This window comes from Typopeltis vanoorti, chromosome 15 (genome assembly GCF_054136105.1).
Source record: "Typopeltis vanoorti isolate ZY-2024b chromosome 15, IOZ_Tvanoo_1.0, whole genome shotgun sequence".
Classification (NCBI taxonomy): Eukaryota; Metazoa; Arthropoda; class Arachnida; order Uropygi; family Thelyphonidae; genus Typopeltis; species Typopeltis vanoorti.
In genome coordinates, this window is record NC_143563.1 from 118,512,234 (window position 1) to 118,533,731 (window position 21,498).

At 34.6% G+C, this 21,498-nt stretch overlaps 1 protein-coding gene across 1 annotated transcript in view; it reads right to left on the reverse strand.

The window, feature by feature from the left end:
- The window catches only part of Hel89B (histone acetyltransferase 1), an 863,997-nt gene that overhangs the window by 417,646 nt on the left and 424,853 nt on the right, over nt 1-21,498 (reverse strand). The window contains exon 21 of the mRNA XM_090405810.1: nt 2,501-2,749. Coding sequence (XP_090261936.1) covers nt 2,501-2,749 — 249 coding nt within the window. The remainder of the gene's footprint in view (nt 1-2,500; nt 2,750-21,498) is intronic.

The window sequence follows — 21,498 nt, forward strand, 5'->3', positions numbered from 1 at the left end:
AGTAGATTTTTTTTTAATCTTAAAAGAACCATTTTAATTTCTATTATTTATTACTTCTTTTTTTTTTTGTTATTTTTTATATTTTAATGGAAAAAAAAAAAATCATAAATTTTGCTTCTTGCATATTTCGGCGCTTAATTAATATTAGTAAATATATGCTTATTCATATAAGTTTCATTTCAAAGCAAGAATCTAAGAATTGCAGTTCAAATATTTCACCTGATATTGGTGTAGCAGTATTGAAATACATCCATCACATTAAATTGTTATTAAACTTTTATGTTTTTAATTCTTTCTTTATTACTAATCGTTTTACGTTTCATGTGCTTGTACTGCAAATGTACAATAACAATATATCTATCTATATAAAAATATGAGATAATGTGCCATGTCAAATGTGTATGTTAGATGCTAAAAATGTAATATTTGCATTTGATTTTTGCAATATTCGCTGCGTATGTTTTGTATTGAATATAAATACAATAAATATTATAATAATAAATATCTATATTATGATTTTTTTTCCAACGGGGGCCTTGAAATATTATAATTTTTCCAAAGAAGGCCCTGACATCCAGAAAGCACTGTTCTATGGTATGGTACCCCCTCTGGACTACATCATCAACCAACTGTATATTATGTCTTATGGGATTCAATCTCATACCAGACTGCCTAAAAAGTACAGCGATCTGCCCTCCTGTCTCTTACTCTTTTTGACTGCAATTCATCTGCTATCATCAGCAGTAGCCTATCCCTCATCATATCTTTTCTATCCTCACTAAAAATACTAAACCCTTCACATTCTATCCCTGTAACAAGACCATCTGCTGTCAACTAATCTCACTAATACCTATGAACAAGATTTTGTTATAGTTTCATTAAGTATTCCTCTGATCATGGAATCTCTGTACAAAATTTTTTCCTCACTCTATTACTCAGATAACTAATACCTATAACTTTTGGCAAGATAGCACTAACCAATGCCAAAATTCTTCCTTCTTTTTCTGATAGCAAGAGCATTCTCTTTTTGGAACTTTAGCATCTATTTAGGTCCCAATCTCCTTCATTTGTGCTGGCTGAACTGAATGCCCTATTTGATATTCTAGATTCTGAATTGGCTGATCATTCACACACTCACTCACCTGCATCCATCCTAAATGCTTAAGTTTTCCTGACTTGGAACTTCAGCACATTTGGTGAACAAAGGTCTCTCTCTAGACACCTAACACTGACTAACTACTGTGTAGTCCACTAGTGTTATACAAATCCTTCCATCTGTTAAACTCAGACCACTACAACTAAATGATTTCTTCTGCACAACTGCATATTGATTTGTTTGTTATCAATACTCTCCTCCTCAGTTCACCCCTATCATGGCATAGGAAGAGACTTACAATCTTCACCATCTTTTCTTCTTTTTCCCTTTATCCAACACCTCCTTCATATCCTCCCTCCTCAAAGCATACTTCTCTCAGGTTCCTTTCCCTTTATCTTTGTGCATCCTAATAGAATTACTAATATTATTAAATTTTGCACCAGTGAACAAGATTTTGTTACAGTTTCATTAAGTATTCCTTTGATCATGGAATCTCTGTACAAAACTTTTTCCTCATTCTATTTCTCAGATTTATCTCTTGATGTTTTTTTTCAGCAATTTTTTAATTTCATGCTTTGTCCTATGAAGAATAATACAAAAGCCAGATACTTCATTATTGAGGCCCACTTTATTTTGCTGTCCTTCTATCACCATGCATTTTCCATTTTATCATCAATACTGTTTATTCTACTAGCCATCACTGGCATTCACACTCAAAACACTCACTACATACTTGCTCACCAGTTTCACTCTTCTTCCATAAATCCTTCAACATTCGTAATAAATACATCTCACATACACTGAACTGCACTGCATGTGAACTTATGCACACATACTTGAGAAAAGGATAAGTGGAGGGATGGAAAACTGAGTGAAGAACAAGCAGGGTCAAGTCAATTGTAGGTCAGATTTTCATTTTAAGACAATCAGGAAATCAGTAGAATATAACAAGGATTTATATTTAACTTTTGTTGCTCTGGAAAAAGCATATGACAAATTACCAACAGAAAAGCTCATCAAAACACTACAGTTAAAATGGTGTAAATAAAATATTACATCAAGCAATACATGGTCTACATTTGAATTGTAAGTCAGCAGTTAGACCTGAAAGAGGTACAGGAAGATGGTTTGATATAAAATCTGATGTGAGACAGGGTGTACATTACCTGCACTCTTATTCATCTGTGTGGATCACAATAGGAAGGAATGTGGAATTAAACCTGAATCAAAATTGGAGATCTCAGCTCTTTACTTTATGTGGATGATGTTAATACTTCTAAATAAATCTAGTACAAATCTCTTGTACTAGATTTATTTTCATGCTTTCATGCCTCAACGAAAAAAGAAAAACCAAAGAAGCAAACAGTAGTACATAAACTGAAGGGAAAATAATAAAATACTTACCTTCTGCATATTTGACAGAGTAAGTATACCACATAAATTAGAAGTATGATTAGATATTGCAGAATTACAAGCAATTCCTTGGGGCTTATGTATTCCATCGGTTTTTTCTTTTACAACATCAATGCAAGGAGTGAAAAATGGATCACCACAAAGAAATGATATAATGTTTTTTATTATTTTGGAATTTGGACAAGGCACTCTGTTCAGGCATAATCCCATCAATTTCACAAGATGACAAGCAGAAGACTCCTACAGTAAAAAAAAGGTCAATCATTAGACAACAATTTAAATAAATTCTTCATTAACTGTATTGTACCAATGCTGAATCATGTATTTTTGCACATTGTTGTGATTATTATTTTGATAGTCCTGCTACTTCTGATAGGCCAATATCAGAAGTAGCATATTTGTTACAAGCATGAAATAGGCCACTATTTCACGCTTGTAACAAACAGGGTCCTGGTCCAATGTATTTTTATTTATAATTTACACCAATATATTTTACATAATCTGGAATCTCTCTTTCTAGATATCAAAGATGGAACAGCTGTAAGCTTCAAGTTTCTAATGAGATTGATATTCCTGCTTACTTAATTTTGCTACAGTTCTGAATTAGATGAAAATGATTACTGACAGAAGATTGATCCTGAAATATGAAGTAGACCATCCTAATCTGACTCACAAGTCCAAGAATACTGCAGAAATTTTCTAAACAAAATTGATATTTTAAATAAGCGTTGATATTATTCCACAAAAATTACAATCACAGTAAGATATGCATCTCCAGTGATTGTCAAATTGATACAAAAAATTGGATAAAACTTACAGGAGAATATTTGGATAAGTCTTATGGATATCTTTGAGAATATACACTAATGTAAAGAAATGGAAATTCAAACAAAGCAGAATAAAACCATTAGTGTAAATAAGAGAAAGATTGCAGAAACCAAAACTGCTGTGTTTAATAATGTCATTTTTGATTCTTGTATAATAAACATTCCTTATCAAAATTACTGAAACTAGAGATTTTTTTTGGAATATTTGCAAAATGTATTTCATTATATTCATGATAAAGATTTGAAATGATAATTCATGAGGAATTATCATTTCACTTATTTTTCTCTTATTAGATCATTTTTACCAATAAAAATGATCTAATAAGAGAAAAAATAATATAATTTCAACTACATATGCAAAAATATTAGATCCAACATTATTTCAAAGCTGAATGTTTGTAGAAACTATGAAATTGACCTGACAGCTTACAAGAATACAATCCTCAGTACTGGAGTTGCTTTAGCTTACAATATGTAAAAGACGAGCTATTTTGAATTGGTCGGTTCTCTTCAGGGACTAGGCAGAAAAGTTGAGAGCAAAAACTCACATTCAGTACTAAGGAAATCAAATGTCAGATAAAATTTTTCCTAAGTGAATTCTTGGTCGGTGCATAAAAATAATTACTAAAGAAAGAGTCATGCGGCTTCATTTTAGCAATGTAAAATTACATATGCAAAATGGATATTAGACGGCATTATTTCAAAAGCCGAATGTTAGTAGAAACTATGAACACAATCCTCAGCAGAGTTGCCTTAGATCACTACTTAAAAGACAATCCATATACTTAAATATAAAGAGCCAATCGGCTTCATTTCGGCGATATAGTTTATTATACTATATTCGGCATGAAACTCTCTGATTCAAATCTTCGAGTTTCTTATTCGGTTTTAAAACAATGTGGGATTTAATATCCCCTTAATTTAAACAATCCATATATTTGTCTTTTATTAATTATTAATTAACTTAAGGAATTCACAACATACACTAGAATATAAATTAAATTTGAATATATATATATATTTCAGCAACGTCATGTTGCCATCTTCAAAGGAACTTAAAATAAAGACACGTGCACGCAGGCACTACACACAGTAAATGAGGAAGAAGCAAGAAAGCTATTGTTTCTCCTAAAAGTCCTAATGGTGCCCCCTAGCGGGCTATGTAGGTATTCTTGGCCATTGAGTTGAAGGTCTCCTGATGTAGGTCTCCCAAATTTGGGGCAATCTCATGCAACCAAATTTGTTGAGGTTTGGCATGTTTCTTAGGGCTGAGGCTGATTCCATTAAAAGTCTTTCAAATTTGCACCAATAATACACCATAGCAAGTTCAAATTTTTAAGACTTTTAATGGAATCAGCCTCAGCCCTAAGAAACATGCCAAACCTTAACAAATTTAGTTGCATGAAATTGCCCCGAATTTGGGAGACGTACATCAGGAGACCTTCAACTCAACGGCTAAGAATACCTACATAGCCTGCTAGGGAGCACCATTAGGACTTTTAAGAGAAACAATAGCTTTCTTGCTTCTTCCTCATTTACTGTGTGTAGTGCTTGCGTGCACGTGTCTTTATTTTAAGTTCCTTCGAAGATGGCAACGTGACGTTACTGAAATATTGGAAATGTATATTAAAGTTTAATTTAATTTATATTCTAGTGTACATTGTGAATTCCTTAAGTTAATTAATAATCATGATTAATCAACATATAAGCCTTTCTATGAGAATTACTGTCTTTTATTAATGCATTATTTTAAGGTTTCATATGGATGCTTGGGCAGTGCTCATGTCTTTACTACCAATAAGTATGACAGGAAATAAAGCAATTGATATCAGAGTGAAGACTGCAGTTCTCTCTTCATGTTCTATTCCAAAAAGCAACATCACTATCTCAGAAAAAAGAGCTTTTTTGTTACCATGGATTTAGCTGAATACGTCTAAGATTTTACTCTTGCTTTTAGATTCATCCACTAATGTTCCATTCAATCACAATTCTATAAAACCTACTTGGAAAAATCATGAGGAAACCAATGATCTTTTACACATTATTACTTTGCCTACAGATCTTAAGAAAAAGTTGAAATCCAAGTACCATTTAACTTTAGAACTATATGGAGTAGTTAAGGTTCACAAGGAAGGCATTCTTCTTAGACCGATTATGGATGGTATCAGTTCAGCAACATAACTTTTATCCAAGCATCTTTCAAATCTAGTAAAAAAAAACATATCAGCCATATGGACTCCTTCTTGAAGAACTCTGAACACTTTGTGATGAAACTATTTGAAATGTCAATTGCCTTGTAGTTGGTCTAGATATTTATTTATTTATTTTTTTGTTCACCAATGTTCCTGTAGATGAATTCCTAGATCCTACAATCTTTTCTCTCCTGAGATATCTCAGCTATTCAAACACTGTCTGCACTCTGATTACTTCTGATGAAATGAAAATTTTTTTAAGCAGCTTTTCAGCTTTGAAAAGGACAGCCCCATATCTTCCATCTGCTGATTTATGGAAAATTTTGAAAAATGTTTTCTCAAATAAAAAACTGTAAACCTTCAAACTGGTGAAGATATGTATAATGCATTCTTCATCTGGAAATATAGTGCTGAAGATTTACATGATTTCTTCTTTCTTTCAACACATTCCCTTAGTAGGTACAAATGACTTCACTGAGAAAAAAGAGCACGCTAGACTGGATATCAGAAAGTTGCTTAGACAGATAAAAGAGAATAGTATGATATGAAAGGCAGTAAGCATGTTGCCTAGGTAAGACAGTGGTGCGATGTTAGCTGAAATGTGTGAGGATAATGGTGTGCAGTTTGTTAATGTGCGCAATGAGCTTGAAGGACAAAATGAACTAAGAGAGAGTGCTGCTGAAAGGTAGAGGAGTGAGCACAGAGAATGAATCTGATCAAGTGGGAAGCAATGTGGAAGAATGGGAGAGTTAGACAGGAGAGATTGAAGAGGTGGTTATGAATGAGGTAGTGAGTGGCACGAGTATAGAGAATGCAAGAGTGGGTGAGAAAGGTGGATGCTCAAAGAGGATGTGAATGCATGTGTAGACAGAAAAGGAAGGAGATGTTCTGGGATCTAGAGGAAACAGTTGGATATGAAGAGGGTTCTAAAATGAATAAGGAGAAAGAGAAATGGGTGGGCATGTTGTTTCATGTTGAGCATGGAGAAATCATGTCGAATGAGTGGTATCTGTGGAACTAGCTATAGATCCAGGAATGAACTGCTGTGTTTGTATACAAATGCTAGAAGTGTAAGAAACAAGGCAGATGAAATGGTTGCATTAATTGAGTCTGTTCACCCAAAAATTGATGAAATAAGTGAGACATGGCTGGATGAGGACGACATCTGGACAGGAATACAGATGGAAGGGTATGATGTGTTTTATGAGGATAGAAAGGGTAAAAAAGGAAGTGCTATTGATGATAGAGAAAGAGTTATATCCATACAAAGTATAGATGCAAGAGGGGAAATAGTGCCAGCAGTTTTGAGGCAGTATGGTGTGATATAATGGGGAATACAATGAAATACTTGGGTGGATGTTGTTATCGACCTGGTAATGTGGATCATAGCGACTATGAAATGTATAATCAAATTAGCCAAGCAAATAAGACAAGGGTGATCATTATGAGCAATTTTAATCATGGCAATATAGATTGGGATGATGAGATAGCAACTGAAAGTAAAGAAAATGAGTTTCTTGAATTTTTGAAGGACAACTAGCTCAGACAATATGTAATAGAGGGCACACGAGGATTGAGGGTATTATATTGGATCATCTCATCAGCAGATGTAATTATAAATGAAGTGTTCAATCACCCACCAATTGGTGAGAGTGACCATGAGATGATTACTTTGGTAGTTGCCAGCAATGTGAGGACCTCTGTGAGAAAAGGGTATATGTGGAACTACAAGGGGGGGGGGTTATTATGAAGACCTCAGGAGACAGCTTGCAGGTATAGCATGGAATGAGCGGTTAACTGGAAAAGAGATCAATGTGCTTGGGTGATAATCATGACCTATCTAGTAGAAGTAATGTCTAAATGTATTTATTCCAAGGGTCAGAAGGTTAAATAAGGTAGGTGTGAAATGGATGAATAAAGAGATTAAGAATGTAATACAGAGAAAAAAGAGAATTATGAAGGCAACATAAGAGAAATGGTAATAACTAATTCCATGAGGATTACAAAGATCAGGCAAAGCAGGTGACTTGGTTGGTAAGGGTAGCAAAATTGAAGTATGGCTTCATTGGCTTCATTTAGCTAATGAAGCCAAAAAGAATCCTAGGGAGTTTTTGATACGTAGCCAGCAAAAAAAATAATGATTATGGAAGGATGACACTGATTGGAGAAAATGGTATAAAGAAGTTGCAGAAGACATAGTGGAGATATGAATGAGCAGTTCATTAAGGTCTTTCAATCTTGTGAATGTGAATGGTATAAAGAAGTTGCAGAAGATATAATGGAGATATGAATGAGCAGTTCATAAAGGTCTTTCAATCTTGTGAATGTGACTTCATGGAGAGGTTGAGAGCAGCTGATGATGGGGAAGAGACTGACTCAAGTGAGCAAAAGGTGTATGGGGAGTTGAGGAAACTAGATGTTAATAAGGCTATGGGACTTGATGATATATCACCACGTATTCTAAAGGAATGTGCCAAGGAGTTGACATGTGCCTTGACATATTTTTTAATATGAGTCTTGCACTGGGTCGAGTTCCAAAGTAGTGGAAAGGGGGGGGGGCAAGATTGTGCAGCTTCATAAGGGAGGTGATTGAACTCAAGCATCAAATTATAGGCCTATCTGTGTGTCAGGTGTTGTGGTTAAGTTGTTGGAGAAGCTGGTGAGAACTACAATCCAGAATCGGGTTGACAACAATGGTATTATCTTTGATAGACAGCATGGATTTGTTAAAGGGAGGTATTGTTTTAGTAATCTACTTACTTATTACAATAAGTAAGTAGATTATATAAGTATAAGGTTTTGATTACCCAACACATGGACCACTGTGCCTAGATTTTGTCTGCTGGTTTTCAAAGGACGAAAAGAAGTTGGAAAGGGTCCAGAGGTGACTGACTAAGGTAGTTTTTGACCTCTGGAATGGCGAATATGAGGAAAGATTGAGAAGATGTAATTTACAGAGTCTAGTGGATAGGAGGAAAAGGAGGGATATGATAGAGACCTACAAGTTAGTAAGGAGTTGTTATAGGATCAATGTTGGAGAGGTTCTACAGAAAACAGTGAGAGATCAGGGGAGAACCAGAGGTTATCCCTGGAAATTGTATAAAGAGGGTGTGAGCAGGGGAGTGAGAAGCAGGCTTTTTGCATGCAGAGTTGTGAATGATTGGAATGCCTTGCCTAAGCGTGTGGTGTCTGCCGAGAATTTGAGTGTGTTTAAAACATGGTATGGTGAGCTCTGTGTATGATAAAAGGACCTCCTAGTTGAGTCTTTGACTCCATGCAGTCTTGGGTAATAATAATAATTCCACCAAAAAAATAAAAGTTACTTTGAAATTAGAAAGTGAGGTGAAATTATCCTTCATTGATGTTTTAATTACTAAAAAAAGGCTGAAAAAGGCTTTTCATTTGATGTATATCACAAGTCTACTTATACAAGACATTATCTGCACTCATCTTCATTGCATTATGTGTCATAAAAACAAGAGTATATATATGCTCAAGAAAAAAAGGCAGTCTATACCATAAGAGATGAAGAAAAACTTAATGAACAACTTCAAAGTGTACAACAACAATTGTTCATTTTTAGACAAATTATGGACTCCAAAGCAGTGTTAGAAATAATTTTAATTTCGAAATGTTTAAAATTAATATTTCTAACATGGTTTTAGAGTCCATAATTTGTCTGAAAACGAATGCCGATCACCGTGTAACACTAAAGGAAAGGACAACAACTTGTTCACAATGAATATTCACAGAAACACGTACACAAATTGATACTTTTAATCCTACTTCACAGTGAAATCCTGAAATCTGTAACATGACTTCAGTTTTCATCCCTCACAGTGGTAGCCTATCTATCTATCCAGATAACTAGCATCCTCAAACCTCATGACATCAGGGTGACTTTAAAGCCTATTACTCTATGTTGTTTACTTCATTTTCTAAGAGGTTTTGAAATAAGTCAGAAAAAACACATTACAGATGTCAAGAACACCAGAGAAGACAACTTAGGCCTGATTATTCATGATTTCCAATTTAAGCAACAGCCTTAGCAAAATCCAAAAGTATCATGGTGTATTCATTCCTCTTGTCTAGTTCAATGGTAACATTGTTATAGAATGTGAGCAAGTTGCTAAAACATGACCTTAGTAAACCTGTGTTGCTCACTGCAAAGTAGATTCACTGTCAACCCATTTCTGAATGCAAGCCCTAACCAATATTTCCAAAATCTTCACATCACTCCTGGGATACTGATCGGTCGATAGTTGGATACATCAGTCTTTGAACCACCCTTATGCAATGGAATTAGTATACATTACCACTCTTATGCAATGGAATTACCTACTTTACCACCCTTATGCAATGGAATTACCATACATTCCTTCCATTCCTGTGGAATCTTCCCTGTTCTGAGAATCATATTAAACAACCTGGTCAAAGGAATAGCCAGTTCAGCCGAACACTCTTTTAGCACATGTGCTAATATCCCATCAGTCCCTATTGCTTTATTCTTATTCAGTTACACTTTATTCTTATTCAGATATACTACATCTAAAAGATGTAGTATATCGTAGAAAAACAGCTAGACTAGTGATCCTTTGGAAAGAAATTGAAATGACACGTGAAGCACTCCCACTGGACACTTTGGCCAACATTGCCCAAGCAGTAGTTTGCGTAATAATAAGTGTCTGGACACTAATCATAACCACTTTGAGCATCTTGTGTAACTGTAGAAGTCAAAGGTAACTTGTATTCATCCCTTGATGTCTGTATAAATTTAGTATTACAATTTTTATACAGGTTTATCTTTTGCTGAAATGTGTATACATTTTTTTGACGGACTCTCTCTCTCTCTCTGTGTGTGTGTGTGTGTAAGAAAATATATATATTAATACACATATATTAGTAAGAACCTTAGTTATAATCTATCAGACTGTCATTGTGCTGCTATTCAACTTTGGCGTTCACGAGATTCTGAATGCATGCACGCCCAACAAGGTTATCCAGAGAGCAGTTTTTAAATGATTGAATGCCAATGCTTTAATACTGAACTATATATGCTAACGCTTTGGGTGTATAGAGTTTATTCTTTCAAGTTTTTTGTTTGGTTTTCTCTATTTATGCACCTGAAGAAGTCTGTTAAAAGAGGAAACTAGTTGTGCTAATAAACTATATTTTACTTTTATCCCTCGGTATCCACTCATTTAATTTTTAAAAAAACATGTCTCCCCACCGAGTAAACCATTCATGCCATACACACATATATATATTATTATTATGTGACACCTCCAGGAAGTCCAAGGACTCATCAGGGGAGGGCACATACACTACAGCTCTCCGTCTCCACAACTCATTCCACCAACTACACCAATGCCATCTACTGCCCATCACCACCACTAGTATTTTTACAGACAATCGCAAACATCCATGCCAATAGCGGGATTCGAACCTGCAGCCTTTTGGCTGGAGAGCAGAAACGCTAACCACTCAGCCAACCAAGCCGGCCAAAAAATTATCACTTTCGAACCTGTAAATTAGTAGTCTACAATGCATTCCTATGACCAGATATATGGTCAAATAAGCAGCTATATTCACTCCTGATATATATATATATATATATCAGGGGTGAATATTCTGGGTGTGCTAGGTTTGCTGTGCACATCCACAACATATCAACATTACAAATATATTTTTGCTTTTTTCCTGTTAAAGTCTCTCCTAATTGTTTCCTTTGCTTTGTGTGATTGTGATTCTTAAAAGTAAACACAAAATACTAATACTTCATGAAGAGGACGCTTTTTGATGCGTAAACATTGCCTCGCATTCACATAAATAGCCCAGGTGTGTGACCACAAATACATACACCTTTGAGTCATTTGAACACACGTACAGATAGTGCAGTGAGCCAAATTCTTAGTGTTCCAGAGGGTTTAAACAATCCAGAAGGTGAGGCAGGGCGAGGGCTGAGGCAATAGCACCTAGAAATCAGCAGCTGAGATTAGTTTTGTGTCATCCAATCCAACTGAACGTTATCATTTGCCATGAGTTGCTGTCTTGTTTTCAGAATTTCAATTGTTCTACGTGATTGAAGAGTGAACCGAGATATTTAGGACACTGATACAGACAATTAATGTTCTATAAATTTATAACTTTTTGCCCATATTTACAATGGGAAACAGTGCTGACAATCTCCTGAATATCTGGTTTCCTGCCAGAGCTTTTGTGGAATGATCGATTACAGTCGAAGAAGGTTGGAACTTGGGCATAAATAAGTAAAACGAGTTATTTCAGCCTTTCTCTGGAAAAATATTAATTTCCCGAGTGATTAATTTTTCTGATTTCTATGCATATTATATGGCTGTATTTAAAAATCACATCAAAATTCAAATTATCCATGTCTCACTCTAGTATTTGCAATAATTTTTTGCAATAGTATTTGCAAATGATAATCTCACCACGAAGAATAAACCTTTTGTGCTTCTTATATAAACAGTACGTGTGAAGCATAGCTATTGTTCATTTGGCCTTTATGCTTTCTATATTTAAAATTAAATTAACTGCTAAATTAAAGTATTCAAAGTTATCCTACAATTAATTGCATTGGAACAATTAAGATTACGCTGATGCGCTCTTAAAACTTTCATACATCAATAACAATGCAATTATGCAGTCAAACTGATGTGAATTTTTTAGCCAATGTTGCATAAAGCACCCGACAGCACACCCAACCTAAATGGGTCAGTGATGCCACTGATTTTTTTTTTTTTGAAACTATATATACAGGGTGGCCATAATTACAAGGGTAGTCTGAAAAGTTCTCAGCCTCAACCATAGTGGCAACACTATCAACAAAAAATTTTTTTTCTAAGTTGGTACATCTGTCATAAGCATCCATGTGAAATTGCAAGTCATTCTATCGAGTAGGTTGTTTTATACAGCTATCTGAAGCAAAAGTGTTGTCTACATCCCTTGAAATGGATAAAATTGAGTATTATGCGGTTATAAAATTCTTTGTCAAAGAACGTTTAATGCCAGAAATTCATTCGAAGTTCATAAAAGTTTATGGGCACTCCTCCCCTTCATTTTTCGACAATTAAGAAATGGGCTACCAGGTTTAAACATGGCCTGGTACGGCCACGTTTAAACCTGGTAGCCCGTTTCTCTTGAAAGTTGGTACGGCCATGTATAATAAATGTCACAAACATTTTTGTGATATGGTTGAAAACGAAATTAATGAATTAAATGATGGGGAAACAGATTTAAATAAGGAAGAACTGGTAGAATTGGCAGAATGATCCACGTGAAGGACTTCCAAAAAGTGTAACAATGCTAAAAATCATTGATCAAGTGCACGATATGGCATTGGATGACCAGCGAGCCAATGTGCGTGAAATTGCTGGGACCACAGGCATTTCAAAAGAACATGTAAGATATATTTTGCACGAAGAATTGCATATGTAAAAAGCTTTGTGCAAGATGGGTGCCACGCTTGTTCATGGCAGATCAAAAACGCACTCATGTGAAAATTTCTGAACAGTGTTTTAACAAGAATAAAACTGATTTTGTGCATCAATTTATTACTATGGATGAGACGTAGATTCACCAGTACACACCAAAATCCAAACAGCAGTCAAAATAGTGGACAGAAGCCGGTTGTTCAGCACCAAAGGCAGTTCCATCCAAAGGCAGGAAAGGTCATGGCAAAGGTGTTTTGGGATGCTAAAGGCATTTTATTAATTATCATGAAAAGGGTAAAATAATAACTGGAGAATATTATTCCGATCTTTTAACCAGACTAGACGAAAAAATTTGTGAGAAAAGACTCGGTTTGCAGAAGAAGAAAAATCATCTTTCATCAGGACAATGCACCTGCCCACAAAGGTGTTTTGGCAATGGGAAAATTAAGGGATCTGCACTATGAACTGTTGAAACATCCACCCTATTCCCCAGATTTGGCTCCCTCTGACTTCTATCTCTTCCCAAAACTAAAACTCTTCCTCGCTGGTCAGCGTTTTTCTTCAAATCAAGAGGTGATTGCAGCTGTAGAGGGGTAGTTTGCAGATCTTACAAAGAACCACTACAATGTTGGGATAACGGTGCTGGAGCATCGCTGGAATAAATGTATTAGTGTCTTAAGGGAGATTATGTTGAAAAATAAAAATAATTTTGAAATTATAAATTCGTTTTTCTCATTGTTAGGCCAAGAAATTTTCAGACCACCTTCCTAAACTTCTATTCAGACTCTTTTGTAAATCAATCTAATAACCAGAATGTCACCAAATTTGGTAGGGACACTAATCAAGACAAGAAGAATTCTTCAGAAAAAAATTTTAGGTTGAGAAGTAGTCATTATAGGAATATGGAACTATGCGATGTTAAAAAAAAAAAAAAAAAAAAGCATTAAAATGGAGACAGACAAATGAGACAAAAGACTAAACTGAAATGAAAAAGTACCTTTATGTGTTGCAGCTTGTGATAACACAGCAATAAAACATTTCATATCAATTTAATTTAGCACAGTAATTCCAGTATTACAGTTACTGGAGAATAAGTGTTTTCACAAACTTGTTGCCCAACTTGAACACATTAAGTTTACCAAAGCGAAAGAAGAGCTAGTTCAATGTGGCTATCGTTCTCATGGACCCAAAATTGCCTCATGTACATAGCAATCCTCTTATGGCATTCATCTTCAGACATAACATATCTGAAAGAATGTTCATTACAGACCAGGATATACTGTCCTTTAATGTTCCCAAGTTCGAGACATTACCATGATAGAAATTGGCCTTCATGTAACCACGAAGGTTACATGCAGTAATGGAAGAAGTTACTGGCCCTGTTGAACTGATGTCTTCAAGAAAGAATGACCCTATTATAAACTCTGCTATGAAGGCACCAAACAATAATTTTCACTCAATGTAATGGAAAGTCCTGAAGTGCATGGGATGGTTCAGAAACCCAAATTCAACAATTTTAGGTGTACAGGTAGCCCTCATATAACACTGTACTTGTACAATGTGGTTTCGAAATAACACAGTCTACAAATTGTAGTAACCCTTTATCTTTTCATATATTTTTCACCGAGCAACTTAAAAATCAAATTTTCTCTCCGTTAAAGTTGCATCTGCCCGTATCACACATGTACTTATAAGTAGCAAATTTATATTAGGGGAAATAGCCTTTATCATGCATGTACCGTCAACTGTCCATATAGTCTTTATTGTTGAAAATTATCTGGCAAGAAAGTACATTAAAAATCATAAGTGTGTTCATCTCAAGCTGAGCACTTTGTTTCTAGTGAGTTACATACATAATTAATATGTAATTCTTTTTTAATGTAAAAAATTTATTTTTCTAGTAATGGCCACTAAAACTGCAATGAAAGGGAAAAAACCAACATTGGAAAGAAAATTAATTTGGTCTTATAATAAATTAAATAAATTAATAAATTAAACTTCGTCTACCTACTCACTGATGAGACCTCAATAAATGTTGAAACCGGTCTGGGTAGTGACCTCCTCTCATAATGTAGAACAGTAATACAGCTCCTAGGAGCTAAGTTCACAATTTAAAGGAGATGAAGTTCAGAGGACACATTGCTAAGGTGTCCAAGATTGCACATAGGATTACTTGGTTGTTGAGGAACACACTGACATCCAGAGATAAAGAGGTTATTATTCCCCTTTATAAAGCATTGATACTTCCACATTTGGATTACTGTGCTCAGGTCTGGTCACCTGGATTCCTTGGAGATGAGGAGGCTGTGGAGAGAGTTCAGAGAAGAGTGACCAAGTTGGTGAGTGATATAAAAAATGCTCCCTACGTTGATAGATTGAGAGCTTGTGGATTGCAGATTGGTTGAAAGGCGAAGAAGAGGGGATATGATAGAAACATTCAAATTACTAAAAGGTTTTTATAGGATTGATGCGGGGGAAATGTTTCAGCTGTGTGATAGTGATGGAAGAACAAGAGGTCATCTCTGGAAATTAAAGAAGAGTGTGGTTAACAAAGGTATGAGAACAAGGTTTTTTGCCTGGAGGGTGGTGAATGAGTGGAATTCATTGCCTGACTTAGTTGTGAGCTCTTCGTCTGTAAATGAATTCAAGAAGAGATATGACAGATATTGTTTTGCTAGTTTGGGTCTCCCGCGATGAGTCTACTGACTCCATGGAGATACCCGTAATAATAATAATAATAATAATTTCTCTCAAAGAAACATTTTAAATCTTGTATCGGTTAAAAATGGAGAAAAATCAGGAGTCGTTGCAAGAACTTTGAATTTAAACGAATCAATATGACTTAGCTAGGCATCCAGTTGAAGGTGGATGCCAAGCTAAGTCGTATATTAAATGTTGCAAACATTTTTGCGATATAGTTGAAAATGAAATTAATGAATTAAATGATAGGGAAACAGATTTAAATGAGGTAGAACTGGTAGAATTAATAGATGACATCAAACCAAATGGCAGAGAAAGTTCTGCCAAAGATTCTGATTGTGATGAATCTGTTAAAGAACTCAGTTTAAAGAAAGTAGAAGGACTGGACTTGGCAAGAAAATTAGAAGTTATTTTACAGATAATGATCCCTCAATGGAGCGCTCCAGAAAATTCATGAGACAATTGGATATTTGTTTAGCTCCATATTATGAACTTAATAAAAAATTGCAGCATGGTGGTAAGCAAGGTCTTATTACTGACTTCTTGATAACTAAACCAGCAATGAGAATTATACAAATGATGTACAAGAGATTTCAAGTGATGACGACGTCCAGCTACTCAAAAATAGAGAACATCGTTATTTTTGAAGACAGTGATGATGATTAAAATATGCACTTTATTTTATTTTGGCTAAAATATTTATGTATTATGTGCAATGAAGTTTATGTACAATTTGTAATTTTTATAATTTTATATTTGTATTTGTTTCATAGTTTATATGTTTTCTTAACTTACACGAATTATTTGAATTAAATAAAAATATATTTTTATTTATAGATATTTCATTGTTGTTTATATAACTTAAAAAATAAAACGATTTCAGAATGTAACTCTACTTTTTCCATGAGATCTGAGTCTCGCATAATACGATTTATATAATATGGCATTTCTATGGAACCTAACATCGACGGTGAATGATGGTCACCTGTATTTACAGTCCCATTCAGATAAAAATGTGGCTCATCTTAGCACAGGATTTTCCAAGACCTTTGGAATTTTAAATATACTGTTGACTTGCAATCTGATTAGAAATGTCAGTCACTTATTATAATTATCATTTAGCAGCTGCTGTATACATCTGATCTTGTATGGCTAAAATATAATAATTTTGCACAAGATTCCATACCATGGAATAAGGCATATCCAATTCGCACGCTACTCCATGGGCACTGTTACTACAAACAAAGTTTTCATGTGATCTGTTGAGAATCATGGTGGCAATGTCTTCAATTACCTGTGGTGGCACTGGTTTCTATACTCTGTCAGGTTGAACTTCCAAAGATCATGTTTGTTTAAATATGCAAATCATCAATCTAACTGCATCAGCTGACAGAGGACATTTATGCAAGTTTTGATAGGTTCTAAAATTGCAAAGATCAATTGGTGAATTGCACTTGTTGAGGTAAAATAACTTTATAAGTAACGTGCAATAACATAAAGTGAGGAGCATGCTGGACAAGACTATCAATAAGAATGCATTTTAAAGTTTTCCCTTTACTTTAGAGCTCTTATGATGCCATCAAAACATATGGTCAACTTCATTTTATGCAAATTTTTGGTTCCCTGAGCTACAATAGTGATACATTCTTTCTATCAATGACCTTTTGAACTAATTTTTTTTTTCATGGAGTCCTTCTTCTCACATCTTGATTAATGTCACTATGAAATTTGGTGATATTCCAGTTGTTAGACTGAGCTACATAAGGCTCTGAATAGGGGAAGTTTAATTATGACCACCCTGTACCAATAGATACATATATTCCCTGGCCAGGTTGATTCATCTGCATATTATACGAGGGTTGTTAAAGTTTGGTAAAAAAAATAAGTTAAACACGTTTTTTTTTTTTTTTTTGGAAAAAATCACCTTTATTTCTCAACCTAGTCTCCATCGAGGTCTACGCATTTGGTCCAACGAGTTTCCAATTTTTTCATCCCATCTAAAAAGTAGGATTTGTCAAATTGTGCAAAATAGTCATTGACAGCCTTGATGACATCCTCATTCGAAGAAAATTTTTTCCCGCCGAGCCAAATTTTTAACTTTGGGAACAAGAACAAGTCACAAAGGGCCAAGTCAGGAAAATACGGTGAATGTGGAACCAATTCGAACCTCAATTTGTGCCATTTTGCCATTGCGGTGGCCAATATGTGGGACTGTGCATTATCTTGATGAAAGAGCACTTTTTTGTGCACCAATCTTGACTGTCTTTTCCCTTCAGTTCTTTTAAATGGTCCAACAATGATGCACATTAGACTCCTGTTATTGTCTTACCCTTTTCCAAATAGATAATTCCTTGGGGATCTCAAAAAGCAGTGAACATCACCTTCCCAGCTAACAAAACGGTCTTCGTTTTTTTTGGTGCTCTTTCACTGGGCATTGTCCACAGTTTGGACTGTTGCTTAGACTCAGGTGTGTAGTGGTGGATCCAAGTTTCGTCTACAGTCACAAATCTATGCAATAAATCCTGTGACTTGAATTAAACATCGCCAAACATTGTGTTGAAATGTCTTTTCGCATGCAATTTTGATCGACAGTCAACAACTGCAGCACCCATCACATAGCTTTTTCATGTGCAATTTTTCGTGCAGGATATTATACACCTGTTCAATTGAGATGCCTACAATCTCAGCAATCTCCCGCACTTTCACTCGGCGGTTTTCCATAACGATACCATGGATTTTGTCAATAATTTCCTTCATAGTAACCTCAGTAGGGTGTCCAGAGCACGCTTCATCTTCAATGGACTTATGACCACGTTTAAACTCATTTATCCAAAAATAAATAGTCTTTAATGCTGGTGCAGTCACCATGAACTGCATCTAACTCAGCTTTGATCTGCACAGTCATCCACTTCTTCAAATAAAAGTGTTTTATCACTGTACAAAACCCTTTTTTCTCCATTTTTATGAAAAATGCGAACACAGTCATTTCAAATGTTTGTCAAATGAGAACTACGCATCGCACATGGCTAAAATTTTGTCAGGTGTTATGAAAAAGATGATACGTGTCGATACTGGTATGAATGAAGGAATTGTGTTGCTGTCTATTGGAAATTTACCAAGCTTTTCAAACCCTCGTACATACACTTCTTTTAATTGTACATGAATAATCATTTTTCTTGTATATGCCTATATACAAATTAATTTAATGTTAGTGGTATATTTAAATTTAGTACTATAATGAACTCTTGCTTGCTTTCTTGCTTCATGTGGTGTCAGTTTCCTCGTGTGTTCAATCTGATAATGTGATGAGATAATTATCACAAAATATAAGTGGTTTACATTAAAATTCTTTATTTCACTGCGTAATTGCATATATTATAATAATTTAATTAATCATTTATTAATTTTAATACCAAGTATGGTAGTATTAACAATCATAAACAGATCTTTATACAGAACAATCAATAGTCTATATTTTTTTTTATTCAAAAAAAAAAAAAAAAAAAAAAATTTAATACTTCATACAAAGAGAAATTACTAATTCTGCATTAGATTTAATTTTTTTTTTCTCAAAATGATATAGCAATTACATCATAAGTAAAACCCAAGAGCATAAGCTCATCAAGGTTATAAAATGTACACCTCAATATAGAGAGAGAATAATAAGTGCAGTTCACAAAATATTGGTAATAAAGAACAATATATAGATAAAAATATATATATTTCCACACACAGACACACATATATATGTATGTATACAAACAGAATAAAAACAATACAGAATATGAATTAATTGATTATTTTGCATTCGTTAATTTCTCATTTTATACACTTATTCTAAACAAACTTTCAATATTCTCATAGATATTTAAGTACTCTCTGATCAAATTTTCAGGGGGGGGGGGCTAAAAGTTTTCATAAACACCTAGAATAAAAATGACATTAAAGCAACATAACCACAAGAAAGAACATATCTTAAAACCCTTTAAACACCATGTTTCATCAAATTGTAATAATTTGTTCTTTTTCTTTTAGGATATATAAGTAGATACATCAGAGGTTTTAAAGAAATTTGAAGACACAGAGGTGTGGGGGCTGTCATCAAGTTTTTCGTGCTGCAAGAAGAGTCACAACTGCAATTCACTGAACTTTGTATGAGCTTTTAGACTACTGTGCCCCAGCATATCCACCAGTTGCTAGATGGATGGCCAAGTTTAAAACTGGGCATCCTAGACAATGTCTACCTTTATTTCTGGCTTTGGCATGCCACTTCTCAAATAAAGATAGCTGGTGAAATCTTAAGAGGAAGGTCTTGGCCCATCCAGGACTATTGAGCCAATGATGATGATGATCCTGAGATAACAGATCTTCCCATTCATCACACCTGAAAACATTGATGTCGTGCCATAATCCTTGATGATAGACGAATACCAGTCAAAAACATTGCAAAGACACTGGGGATATCCAGAAAATGAGTTGGGATCATTATCCACCAACATCTGGACATGCAGAAGCTTAGAAAAGTTGGTCCCCAAATGTATGAATGCCGACCAAAAGAGAAAAACATATGCAGTCATCTCAAGAAGGAATTTGTGGTCATTTTGAGAAATCGGGTGCAAATTGTTTGGTACATATTATGACTGTTGATGAAATATGGCTTCATCACTATGACCCAGAGACCAAACAAACAGTGAACTGAGTGGAGACAAGGTTCTCTGCAGCCAAAGAAGTTCTGAACCCAAAGGTAAGCAGGGAAAGTTCTTGCCATTGTATTTTGGGATATGAATGGTGTAATCCTTAACAAGTACCTCAAAAAAGGTGAAACTGCTAATATAATTATACATTCCATTGTTAAATTGTGAATGAAGCTATGTTATGTAATTTATTATTTTCATTCACATTTAACATGGCTTATTAAATATTAATCATGGTTTATACAAAATTGTTTATTATTCCTTAATTAAGAATTACTAATTAAATATTTATTCAAAACTTGACCTATTATTAGTTTATAAAATAATAATATGTTTAGAATTTTGTATAACTAAATATATGTGGTGTAACGTAAAGTGTTATTTTATATTTAACTGTATACGTAATCAAAAAGTTAAAGAAGTAGCTTAAATATTCTGTTGTTTTATTTTGTGAAATATTTAATGTTATGTAATCACTCATGAATAATATTAGACCATACATTACATTAGCGAAATGTTTACGTGCAGTCTGTTGTCATGGAGACGCACGCGTAAACAACCACGAGTGGAGTAGAACGTGGCGTTCGAACGTAAGGTGGGAGGGAAGGTCAGAGAGATAGATATATAGAGAAGAGTGAAGGTCATAGATGAGATAAGAGAAAGGATAGAGAAGGATTATTATTAAGGAGTGAGGAGAGAGTTTTGCGGAATCAAGATTATATAATCCTCAGGGCAGAGATTTATGAGTATAGTGTTCGGAAGTGAACCTATAAGTAGTGAAACATAAAGTTTAATGTTATAAGCGAAAACTGCTGTTGTTATGAAGAAAGGTTGATGCCGTAATCAGATAAAAGGAAACTGGACAGTCAATGCGAAAATTCTGATTAGTTCTAGTTAATCTGGATTACGATTAAATTCTATGTTGCCCTAGGAAAAGGTTATATTGATTACTTGGAGAAAAGTGAACAGGAAAAGATATTAGTACCTAATTACTGTTGTTTGGAATAGTGGAGTGCGACTTACAGTAATACAGTTTAAACTATGGAGAATATTTGTTATGTGTGTTCCGCTAATGTTAATTAAGTTAATTCATAAGTGCTCTCTCAATAATTTGATGTATTG